Below are 13013 nucleotides of genomic sequence, written 5' to 3' on the forward strand. Positions count from 1 at the left end.
CAGGTGTGGCCTGAAACATGCTCCGATAATTAGACTCAAAACAGTCAGACGCTCGCTCGTGGGTCGTCTTTGTTATTCGGAAACCGTGTTGGGCAGTGACTTTAAAATTGTAATGTATTCTATATTAGTAGTTACAGCTTTAAAAATGTCATATGTTTGTATTACATATTACTGTGTCAAAAATGTAGCTGAGTTACACTACTTTTAGTTACTTTTTAGTTACTTTTGGCAAAATATAAACTGAAAATAGTCATAAGCATAAGCAGAAAAGCGCTATATAAAACCAATGCATTATTATTATTATTATTATTATTATTATTATTATGTCACAGAGCAAAAGTGAAGTCAAAGATTTCCTTTTCCTTTCCCCATTATCTCGTGTTTTGTTTTGTCAGTGTCCAACCGGATTTGGTGCTGCATTATAAGTTTGGCATTTCAATACAAATCATTTAAATGCTCTTGCATCTTGAGTTACTTCCATTATAATGACTAATATATTACTGTATTTTGTTTAAGTAATATGTTATATTCCATAGTTAGTAATATAGTTCATATATTCATGGCTTTTGTAATACGTTACCCCCAACACTGTTCAAATATACTACTGATTTAGAGAGGGAGTGGGCTATATGCATGATGTCCCCATGTGATCTCTTCCTGGACAATAACATCGGTGCTGTACTTCCTGTCCCATATCTTTTACATTCAAAATGAGCAGGGTCCCAAACAAATGAAGAGATAGCTCAGGCTTGAGAAAAGAACAGTCACTGCTGTGTGTTAAAACATCATGAATCCTGCCCCAAAGGAAACGCCAGTGGTTGTAAGGAGCTTTTATCTTGCAAAGTGTTAAATGATGATAATATAAAATATAAACTCAATAAAATTTAAACTACTTGTAGGCCGATTCGTTTGCGCAGGCTCATTCAAAACTTTACACTTTGTTTTAATGTTCATTTTGTGTTAGGCGTTAGCCTCAAGACAAAAACACCCACCGTTGTGAACATGGAGGTTTTTACTCCTGTGAATTCTCACATAGGGCCAGATCTTGTGGCGGTGCACGGGGCGGCGCAGGCTCTTGGCGAATTATTTTCCGAGTGGCGGCGCTATATGTGCCATTCGCCTCCGCCACCTGTGAGGGGGCGTCACAAGAGGAGGTGACTGCACTGATGGAAACACGGCTGACATTCACTTCCTCGTTTACATTGCGCTGTCTTGCGTTCTTTCTTAAGCCTTAGGCTCTCACAGGTCAAACTAAAAACTTTATTTACCCCATCGTGAGCTAAACCATGTTCACGTCTCGAGAGAAAAAGAGCTACAGCGTCCGCTGTGGCGCGGATCGGCCCGCGCTTGGCGTGAACACAAAGCAAAACAAAAGTACATGTTCACCCCACACAACCACTCTCCTGGACGCGATCTGGTTGGAGGAAAATGTGTGTCTCCACCCACTTAAATGCGCTAAGTCTGGAGTGGCAAGATCACAAAGTAAAATGTCACGCTATCGTCTGCGTTTTGAGACACAAGATCGGGCCCATAATGTTTTTAACCTGCTCCATTCACATCTGAACTATTACTCGTCGTCCTTTACCAAATCTACTGTCGCTTCCTTTGTGTGGGACGCTGCTAATTTTAAATGTATAAGATACGGGACAGAAAGGGCAGCGCTGATGTACTGTCCAGGTAGAAATCACGTCAAATAAGTCACTGTGCATATACAGCAAGAGGAAAAAGTATTTGAACGCTTTGGAATTTCTCACATTTCTGCCTAAATTGGTCTGATCTTTATCAAAACCATTAGAATGGTTAAACAGTGTCTGCTTAAACTAATGCCACCCACACATTTACATTTTATCATATTTTTATTAGCCATAGCATGGAAACATTCACAATACAGTGTGGCAAAAGTAAGTGAACGCCCATAAATCTTGATGAACTGCAGCAGTTTTGTAAAGAGGAATGGTCCGAGATTCATCCTGATCATTATGAATGATCATGAATGTTCTGAATAATCTGCAACTACAGAAAAGCAGTTATTGCAGCCAGCTATTTTATTCAAGGGATTCCGTGCTGTGAATGTCTCAGATTTTCTGCTAAATATCTTCATAAACTTGTGAATAAATTCTTCTATTGATGATAGCAGGTTGTCCAGGCCCTGAGGCAACAAAACAGCCCCAAACCATGATTCTCCTGCATCATACTTCACAGTGAGCATAGGGTAAAGATGCTGATGTGCTGTTCCATTGTTTCTCCTCACATGACATGTGTGTTCCTCCCAAACTATTCAACTTTGGTTTGCAAAAGAGCTCTTGGATGCTCCACAGCACTACTGGACAAATATTAAGTGGACTGTTGGACCCAAAGTTAAATAGTTTGATCCTTCATTTGCAGCAATAACTACTTTTCTGTAGTTGCAGATTAGACGCTAGGATGAATCTTGGACCGTTCCTCTTTACAAAACTGCTGCAGTTCAGCGAGATTCAGGCGGTGTACTTACTTATTCCACGCTCTCCTGTGAATGTTTACATGTTATGGCCAATAAAAATTATAAAATGTAAATGTTTGTATTAGTTTAGGGATTAGTTTAAGCAGACACTGTTCACTCATTGTTAGGATTTTGATGAAGATCAGACCACATTTAGTGACCAATTTAGGCAGAAATGTGAGAAATTCCAAAACGTTCACATACTTTTTCCTCCCACTGTAGCCCATAATGGTATCACAATCATACAAGCAATGCATTAATCGCTCTGTTTTGTATTCTAGTCAACAAAGAGAGTGTTGAACTAACCTGATCTGTAGGCTACAAGTAAAGGAACATAAAATCTTTTTAAATCTAAAACAAATTGTGGTAATATGTGTAACAAAGTGTTATACTATAGAATATAAATACAAGATGCGATAAAGATAATGCATCAGCCATAACACAATCATTTACATGAGTTTAATTAAATTATTATTATATTTTTGTATATCTAGGTAATCCTCTGTTAGAAGTTGCTGCCCCTACATCACGTATATTTACTCCTGCATATTTACACTCGCTTTAACCACTCATATCCTGCTGAATCCCACCATTTTAACTCCCTTTCCTACATCTCCAAAGGCAAATCTGGATGGGAGCTGGCGAAATAGCTTGTAATTTTTTTTTTCCTCTTTTTGCTTGTGGCTGAAAGCAAAGATGCAGAGAAAAGTCCTCGCTGCAGTGTGCCAAAAAAAAAAAAATCAAATGTAAAAAAAAAAAAAAAGAGCATCCTTTTAGCGTGTGTGAAATTCCCTTTTTGTGCTCGTCTTTCTCCACCTGAGCCAAGTGAGGACACACGAGACAAGCACAAAGCGTCCATTGTGTCTGCACCGTTTGGTTCTTTTTTTTTTTTTTTTCGTTTCCCCACAAGTCTTAGAGGAAGAGGAGAAAACGTTGGATGGATTTTGCAACGCATATTTTAGCCACAAGCCTTAAGGATTTGGGCCGAGGAAGGAGAATGTATCCTCATGAAACCTCGGGAAAATACGAGCTGATAAGCCAAGTACACAATCCAAATTTTCCCTTATCAGCACGTCGAACAATGACCAAACCGTGAATAATGGAGGAAGAAAATGAAGTTGGTCGTCAGTTTCCTTTTTATATCAATAAATGTTTTCATTGTGATAACGCATGCAGACTTTTCTTGTTACCTATACTAATGTATACATCAAGTAAGGGCTGCTTTAAAGCGAATGCCTCCAAAATATGATATATGTTATGCAGTAGTCGAAGGAAAAGCAAGTAAGGTATAGCAGTGGTACTTTTAATGCACTGTTTCTGCTTATTTAATGACAGCCTCATTTGCTTTCTTGTTCCTACTGGGTTATTATTTATGATTCAGTTTTTGAACACCTTTGAGCCTTTGTTTAGCTTTGAAGACAATATTATTTCTGTCCATTTTGACTTGGTTCTTGTTTAGACCTAAGTCGCTGTGTCAACCTGGAATAGTCCCGTCACAGACCTAGGTTTAGATTCGGTGCTTGATGTGAAAAGTTTGAGAACCACAACTAATATGGTCAAAGACGGTTGCAACGTTGAGACTGTTTATTCTCATGAAGCAATCCACGTGTATAGCATTTTTCTAGAAATATATAACGTTTTCTTCATAATACAAAAAGGGGAACAAATATTTAGAGGTTACTGTCGAAGCCACTTGTTTGGTGGTGAAAGTCTGGCTTTATAGGTCTGTTATAAGTGTCATTGGAGACGTGCACGTACTTAAAGCTTCACTGTGTATACAGAGCCTCTTGGACAATGGAAGTTGCCATTGTCATTGGATCTGCCAATTACTTAAACTGCTCAGATTACCTTTCTTTCGGAACAGGTCCAACAAAACATAAGAGTTGCCAGGTTTTTAATGCCAAATCCACTCCTTGTATATAAAAAAAGAAAAGAAAAAGAAAACAGCAAGCATGCCAAATTTCCGTCAAAACCCTGTTCATTTTCATAATAAAGATTTATGTGTGTGTTGATTGACTGAATAAACATTTTCTTTAAGCATAACAAGTTGTGGTTGGAAATCCGGCAAATTGTGAAATGTTTGAGATTTTGATCCCTACTTAAATAACCCTAAAGCGTTAGATTATTTGGGTTTGGGACAGAGCAGGTTATTGATCATACATGTATGTAAACAAGCTGGACTACAGCTAAGGGCTATTGCATTTATTTGCTGAGACAATAATACACTTGCGCCGACTTGCGCAAGGTCTGTGAAGTGTCTTGCTCAAGGGCACTATGTCAGTATGCACTCGACGAACGAAACTCAACTGGTGAACGTTGAAATCATGAGCCGCGACAGTCGCATTTGTTGAATAAATCGCATCATCCATAAAAATACAATACCCTACCACACTATTGTTTTACCAAATTAGCACATTTCAATCCAGCCAGGAAGAAGATGTAATTGTCTGTACTTTCAGATTATTTAGACTCATTCTGTTCCGCTCACTCAGCAATTTGAATGAGGGATAAGAAAAGATCAGTTTGGTTAATCAGTGAATAAGTCTTAGGACTGCTTCAAAGTTTAAACTAAAGATGATCTCAAACAGTATACGACTTATTTACCATCAGAGCTTTTCTTCAGTCATTCATCTATGTTTACAAGAAAACGTCCTTGCTATTCATTACATGACTTCTTTTTGATATTGCGGTTTTACTGTTAAATGTATCTGTTAAAGATGACAATGCATTATATGTGACTATGTGAACAACAGAATACCAGTGACCCAGGTATGTCTCCTTTAAATAGACAGCCTTCAATGTGCTTTATATGGAAAGGCATGTAAAAAATAAATAAAAAAAATACCAAGGCCAGAACCATCTGTCACAACAGCTCACATCCCAATCCGTATTCTCTCTCCCCTTCTGCGCTGAAAACAACAAGACTACAGCAGCTGCTAATGAGGGTGAGGAGGGAGCCACGAGGAAGCACTTGTGTTTCACGGGACAGTGCTCAGAATAGCCCCACTGCTACGGGTCGTCCCGCCTTCAAAGACAGGCCCCAGCGGTGTCCGGCCTAAACCCTGTCATGGGATCTGTAGAATGATCAGCTGGCTCTCTTTGTGCTCTATATGGTTAAGTACAATGGGGCTCCGCAGTGACTGACCACTTCGGATTTGAAAAGTGTGATGGGAACTGATGAGCGTGAGATGGTGAGAGTTGTCAAACGCAGGACTCAAGAATCGATGCTTGAATGTTATATAAATACGCAGAGGGTTTGGTCGTGTGGTTGTTTTTTAAGTCAAAAAGAGAGAACAATATTAGCAAAATAACTGTTGATGAAGAAACAATGAGTCACCTATGACTAACAGAGGTAGAAAGTAGTGGGAAAGCTCTTGTCAATGTGTGTCAAGTAAAGACAACTTTTACTCAAGTAATTTAGTTGAGAAGGTTTTTTCATCTGAAGTAGGTTGACTTTGGATTCCTTATTCACCTTTTACCATTCCGATTCTTAAAAAAAACAAATGGGTAATAAATCATCACACTGTTTCAAAATGTATCCTTTTGTTCAGACCATTCAAGAGCCAAGTATGAATAACACAACCATGAGGATGTATCTCAAGACTAACGTCATAGATTAGAAATCTGAATCCAAAGAGGAAGTGGGCAGTCACCTTTGAGCACCATTCATCTCCATACGAAGTAAGAAAAACAAAGTGTGTTTTTTTTTAAGTATTTTAAATTTTAAATACAAATATATACTTACAAAAAATCTCACAAATGCATATGTACAATAAAAATGTGTCCTTTAAAAGTTCATGAAAAAATTGGTAATAAAAATCATTCAGTTTGTCAAAAAAAAAAAGAAAAAAAGTAGTCCCATGTCCAATGTGAGGTTACACAGTGGTTTCCCCTTGTTTACTGTTGGCCAGTCTTGTGTAAAACCTCCTCCACGAGTTTAGAGTTTTCCCGGACCAGATCCAAAACCCGGAGGTGATCCCCACAATGAGCGTCATGAGGTACTTTATCATGAAGACGGTGAAGTCCGGGCTCATGTTGGGGTTACTGTGGGCTGGACACGGCACCGCGTAGGCCTTGCATGTTTGGCTAATCCACGTTTTCTCCCATTGCTCTCTGAAGGCCTGCTCGTAGAAGTAACACGCTATGACGATTGTTGCCGGAACTGTATACAAGACGCTGAAAATCCCAATTCGTACCATTAGCTTTTCCAGTTTTTCCGTCTTGGTGCCGTCGTGCTTCATGATGGTGCGAATCCGGAAGAGCGAAACGAACCCAGCCAGCAGGAAGGAGGTCCCAATGAAGAGATAGACGAACAAGGGCGCCAGGACGAACCCTCTCAAGGCGTCCACGCTGTTCACGCCGACGAAGCACACGCCGCTTAGCACGTCTCCGTCCACTTGTCCGACTGCCAAGATGGTGATGGTTTTGATCGCAGGTACGGCCCAAGCGGCCAAATGGAAGTATTGGGAGTTGGCCTCTATCGCCTCATGACCCCACTTCATCCCAGCTGCCAGGAACCAGGTAAGCGCCAAGATCACCCACCAAATCGAGCTGGCCATGCTGAAAAAGTAGAGCATCATGAACAAAATGGTACAGCCCTCCTTCTTGGTGCCCTGCACGACGGTCCGCATGTCGTTCTCGAAGCGGTCGTTGCAGACCACCTTGTCCTCGAGCAGAAACCCAGCAATGTAGGCGATGGAGACCATGGTGTAGCAGCCCGAGAGGAAAACGATGGGGCGCTCTGGGTAGCTGAAGCGCTTCATGTCCACCAAATAAGTCAGCACCGTGAACAGAGTGGAGGCGCAACACAGCACCGACCAGATGCCAATCCAGATGCGGGCGAACTTGAGCTCCTCTTCGGAAAAATACATCATCCCGCGGGAGCGTTTGGGCTCGCACGGCGCGGCGCAGTTCTCCAAGCCCAGGAAGCGGTAGTTCATGTAGGGGGGCACTTTGAGGGAGCTCGGGCACACGTACTGACCCGTGGGGGGGTCCGGGTGCGTCCGCTCCGTGGGGTAAGGCGGCGGGTCGTCCGTGCGGTCCGACATGTTCTGCCCCACGCACAGCTCGCCGGCGCCGTGCACGGGGAAGCTCTCGCACGCCAGGCTGTCCGGCCACTGGAAGCCGAACTTGTTCATGAGCGCCTCGCAGCCCTGGCGCGCGCGCTCGCACAGGGACCGGCACGGGGGCAGAGCCTGCTCCAGGACGGTGCACACGGGCGCGTACATGGAGCACAGGAAGAACTTTAAATCCGGGGAGCACTGCACTTTGACCAGAGGGTAGAACTGGTGCACCTCCAGCCCGGCGTCCTCCTGGTTGGTGTGGCCGAGCAGGTTTGGCATGATCGTCTCGTTGTAGGCGATGTCCGTGCACAGGGGGATGGAAATGGGCTGGCAGAAGCCGTGGTCCGGTATAGACATCCCGCGGTCCCCGTACTGCCCGCGCACCTGGAATATCCCCGCGTTCAGGAGCACGGTGAAGAACAACAAAGTCAAAGCGGAGCGGAGGAGCCCGGAGCGAGCCATTGTGCGCGTAAACTGGCCACCACCACTGTTGTAGCGTCTGTGCGTCGCTCAAACAAACTTACGTCGCCTCGACACTTCCCTGTAGCTCTTTTTTTCCCCGTGGCTGGCTTTTCCACGCAGTTCCAGGATAAAAAATTAAAAGTGACTATCTACAATCTCCCGTGGCATTGAGGCGTCGCGAGGCGGGGGCGGGGAGGGGAATCCACCTGTCCGTTCATAGAGTCATGTTGACAGAGTAAAATCCACCAGATAAGCGCGTGTCCTTCGCGGGAGAGAGCGGCTCCGGTGCAGCGCGTAGCTCGACACAGCGTCAGTCTGCCTTTCAAACCTGTTCTGTTCCATCTCACTCGCGGTCTGCGTCAAGTGTGACGCAAAGACGAAACGTATCCGCCTCTTTGCTACAAAATAAAGTTTGAGGATCTTGGGAGACAGACCGGAAAGTAAGCGTTCGAAATTATTTAGCAACACATTTTGATATTTCTTGCACATTTCTGATTTAGGCTATACAATTGATCCGTAGCCTGATTATTTGTTTGTTCCCTGCAAATTATGTATTACGGAAGAAAAACAATGTATTAGGCCTACCCATTATATAGAACTAGAGGCAAAATAGTCCTGAATACAAACATAAGTCAATAAGAAAGAAAGAAGGAAAGAAAGAAAGAAAGAAAGAAAGAAAGAAATGAAGAAAGAAAGGAAGGAAGGAGGAAGGAAGGAAGGAAGGAAGGAAGGAAGGAAGGAAGGAAGGAAGGAAGGAAGGAAGGAAGGAAAGAAAGAAAGAAAGAAAGAAAGAGAGAAAGAAAGAAAGAAAGAAAGAAAGGAAGGAAGGAAGGAAGGAAGGAAGGAAGGAAGGAAGAAAGAAGAAAGAGAAGAAAGAAGAAAGAAAGAAAGAAAGAAAGAAAGAAAGAAAGAAAGAAAGAAAGAAAGAAAGAAATCTGGTAATAGTTGGGGCTTTTACTTTGGCGTTCTTCCTGTTTGCAATGGCAGCCTTCTCTCTCTCTCACTCTCTCCATGAGAAGCAGATGTAGGGAAGGAGGAGGTGGAGGGGGCTTGTTAAAGAGGATTTGCACTTTTACTTATATGCTCTTGGATTGAAGAAGTTCACTTCAGTTCAAGGATGAGTGTCATTTTTTTTTAACAGAAATTGCATTGACAATAATATATCGAATGATTCAAAAAATAAGCTTGTTTCAGCGCAAGATGGACACATTCACATTTATCTCTCCATCCAATGACGGATTAGAGAATGGTTTTATATTGAAGGCTAGTTCTTCATAGGAGGTACTTCTGATCATGAACCTAGGGCTCAACACCTGGAAATGGAATGCAACTTTTTTTTTTGCAAAGGGAATAAAACCTGTGTTAATGTTGTGGTTTATATCATGTATTTTAATTGGAACCACATTCTGATCTTAAGTTTGACTCTTGCCTGTCCGTTATGAACCCAAAATGTGTACGTCAAAGATTTCCCTCACATGAATTCAATCTCCCCACTCCACAGAACACGGCTTTGTCCAGACTTACAGTATGTTCTGCCTTTGGCCCGGATCAAAATACTTTCCTTTAATCAGCCGGCGTGCATGAGGAGTTTCGCTGAAAAGTGTACGGTAAACGCATATAGGGCTAAATCAAGAGCAGAGAAGAAGAAGAGCTTTCCAAACTGGCACCAGTCTCCCCCCGCCTGCTTGCAGCTGAAGCATCCAGTGTTAAATGCAGTCTGACATAGGAATGCTAAGGTTTTTTCTTCCCAGGGCGGTAGGTACAGAGGAGAGCTACAAGAGCTGCAGTGTGCAAACAAACCGGCGTTACCACAACAGGACGAGCCATTTGAATTTTGGGGCTGTAGTCCTGACAGCAGAAACAGTGGAAGAAAAAGAATCATGTTTGAAATGTGTTATTGATAGATTTTGACAGCTTGGTGCAATTAAGGAAAGAAAGAGCCTAAAAACCCTGACGTCATAACAGAATGTATACTATAGTAAACTGAGTTACTGGGAAAGGGAACTTGGTAAAGCTTTAAAGGGATATTTCAGGCTTTTTGACATAGGGCCTCATTTCCTAGTTATCCAGAGTGTTGATGATTTTGTTAGTTTAGTGGTGCTAGGCTAGTGCAAGGCTAGCGCATGTCTATGGTAACTAGTAGCCTGCTTTAAAAACAGTCTGACCCAAGCACAGTGCACCTGAGGTAAATCACTTATAACACCAGACTATTGACATACATGTTTGTGTTGACTGAATAATGTTTTAAATATAACCATTTTGCATTTAAAATAACTTATATTAGAGCAGCATCAGCTTCCTGGTTGTAGCTACGCAGCGGCGGAGTGATCTGCTGGGTTACCGGATCTACAGTAGTTTGTTTACCTGCGGCCGGCATTACTACACACGGAATTCATAAAGGAGCTTTCTACAAATCAGATATGGCAACGTTTGGAGGACGACCCGGTGATTTTGAAGAGGTTGGTAATGCAGGCTACTAGTTACCATAGACATGCACTAGCCTAGCACTAGCCTAGCACCACTAAACTCTTCAAATATAAGGACTGCATGAATAAAAATACTAATAATCTCCAGAAATAAACTACACTCTGGATAACTAAGAAATGAGGCCCTATGTCAAAAATAACGAAATATCCCTTTAAGTTGTACAATTTTATGCAATCTCAATAATCAGCAGTAGATGCCATTCTGTAAAGATGTAAAAAACAGCTCAAGCATTAGGAGGGAAAACAGGAGAGAACATCCCAGACAAATCTGGCTCCACAATAGCGATGTGATTGTCTGTTGAAGTAACAGAGTAGACGATGTTAGACGAGACTGCGGTCTCAAAGCCAGGTCCAACTGACTGAAGCTTCATCCACCAGGCTGTGGAGAAGCTGCTTCACCGACTTTGCTGCCCGCAACTGAGTACATGATTATAAACCTTTTTCCCCACCAATTCTCTGTATGAGCTTTATAAAGCAAACTAAACTGAACTAAGAGAGTTTTATATTTTAAACACTGCAACCGCATGTTTAAGAAATCGGTCTCAATCTTCAATTCTTTCAACTTATTAAGGCAAAAAAAGAGAAAGAAGCAGCGCCAGTTTCTACATGGAAGCATTCATGAAAAGTTTGTGTTTTTACAAGCACATAATACTGGTGATGCGCGCATAGCTACAAGCCTGGAGGTGGGATTTTTCAAAGAGCAGATCAAGCGGATCCTTCATCTTCATCATGATGTGTTTGATGATCAGTGTTTTAAAAGAAGCTCATCTGTTTTCACACCGATTATAACATCAGTCAAACCAAAGGCTTTTGGAAAATTGTTCTGGGAAATGTCTACGGTAAACAATGTGCTTTCATGTGGCTATCCGGAAGATTAAATCGTTTAGGGACATCTGTATATACATAAAAGTTTGACAAGTTGGTTTAAGAGTTTATTTGTGCGTGTGTATGTGTGAAAGCATCAGTATGTTGTTCATCTATCTGCGAAACATATACTGGTAACTTATAGAGCTCATTTTATACCTTAGAATCACCACATTCCATTCTTGATGTGAAGCATTAATAAATTTTATTTCAGGTAAAACAACAATAAACAACATTTACAGAAGGACATTACATCTTCCATAATAACATTACATACAGGTTGTAACAAATAATGCGACTGCTAATCTACTGTATATTATATTGTATCACGTGAAGTGGCAGACGGCACTTCTGCTTTTTTTTTTTCCACATGTGAAGAAGATGTGTTTCATTTTTTCAGTGCAGCGTACAAAATGAAAATAATCAAATGTGAAGAAGCCAGGTTGGGGGGAAAAGCTGCTAATGAGGACTCATTTCAGTACAGTCAACCATTTCTTCCCATGACACCACCAAAAATAGAAGTATATTCATAAAGCATTTCTCTTTGCTAGCATAAGAGGGCATTCTGAATAACCCTGTTTAAAAACACTGGAAGCATTACCTATTTTTCACGTCAGCGCGTCGCTCTTCATTTTTCTGGTTAAAATATGATTTCATTTTCTCGTCACAGTGCTACATGTGCAATTTTCACCATTTTCCTTCACGGGTCTGCAAATGTATGAACAACATTCACAAAGTTTGAGCAGAGAGCCTCCAGGGACTGCCCACACAAGGGTGGTATGTTTCTGTACAAGACTGCAGGCTAGCATATTGTAGCTTTGCAAATGAGGGGGGGGGGGGGATAGTGGCAAGAAGGAAGTCAGCACAGAAGGGGAGGGTGGGGGCAAGCTTTAAAGCCACACTGTCTTGGACAATTTGCACAACTGAATAGTATAATCCCTATTGTCATACTGCCCCCTTTCCCATTTTATGGTTGCACACAGACAACCAAAACAGAGCTTCAAAATCAGTAATTTTACTATCTATTCAACCGTAGCTTTCAAATTTTTCATTTCATAGGTAGCCTGGGCCAGGCAAGAGCACAAGTGACCATACTGGCTGGAATGTACGCTCAAAAGGACTTTCTTAAAGTGCTTTAAAAATGCCATTTGGGAGAATTCGGCCCAAAATTGTTTCTGTTGCCTCATTTATGACATCCTCTGAGCAGGTTTGTCAATATATATTTGAAAGAAGAAGGGGAAGAGAATAATCTACAGTAGTGTTTTGTGCAAATGATTGATTGCTTATTCTATACTTTGGCTAGATATCTTTGCACAATGAGACTGAGTTTCAAATGCACAACACAGTTTTGTGGGAGAAGTTTAGGAAACAGCAAAGTGGGCAAGGTTTGACGATAATTATCTGAAAAAGGGAAATATGGAGTGCAACTACTTTCCCTCAGCCTGTGCCGGTCGGTCCACAGCTCCAAAGTTTGTCCTTTTCTGCTGTAACATTAACATGCAAAAACATATTTGCCAACGAATAATTGTCTCCATGTTAAATATAAATGAAGGGTTGAGCTCTTTCTTTGATGTAACGTGGTCTGTCTTCACCATGTCTTTAGCGTATTCTGCATTCATCATTAGCAATAGGAACTGTGGCGACTCCAAACGCCGTGGC

General features: G+C 41.7%; 1 protein-coding gene across 1 annotated transcript; it reads right to left on the bottom strand.

Moving 5' to 3' along the window:
• Window positions 1-6049: 6049 nt before the first annotated feature.
• Window positions 6050-8329, bottom strand: fzd1 (frizzled class receptor 1). The gene has a single exon (XM_079562356.1). The coding sequence runs from the start codon at window positions 8002-8004 to the stop codon at window positions 6355-6357; it is 1650 nt and encodes a 549-aa protein (XP_079418482.1). The 5' UTR covers window positions 8005-8329; the 3' UTR covers window positions 6050-6354.
• Window positions 8330-13013: the final 4684 nt, after the last annotated feature.

Source organism: Gobius niger (assembly GCF_951799975.1).
Source record: "Gobius niger genome assembly, chromosome: 8".
NCBI classification, from domain to species: Eukaryota; Metazoa; Chordata; class Actinopteri; order Gobiiformes; family Gobiidae; genus Gobius; species Gobius niger.

Coding starts and splice junctions, on each gene's coding strand:
- fzd1 (XM_079562356.1), bottom strand. CDS start 8,004: ATGGCTCGCTCCGGGCTCCTCCGCTCCGCTTTGACTTTGTTGTTCTTC.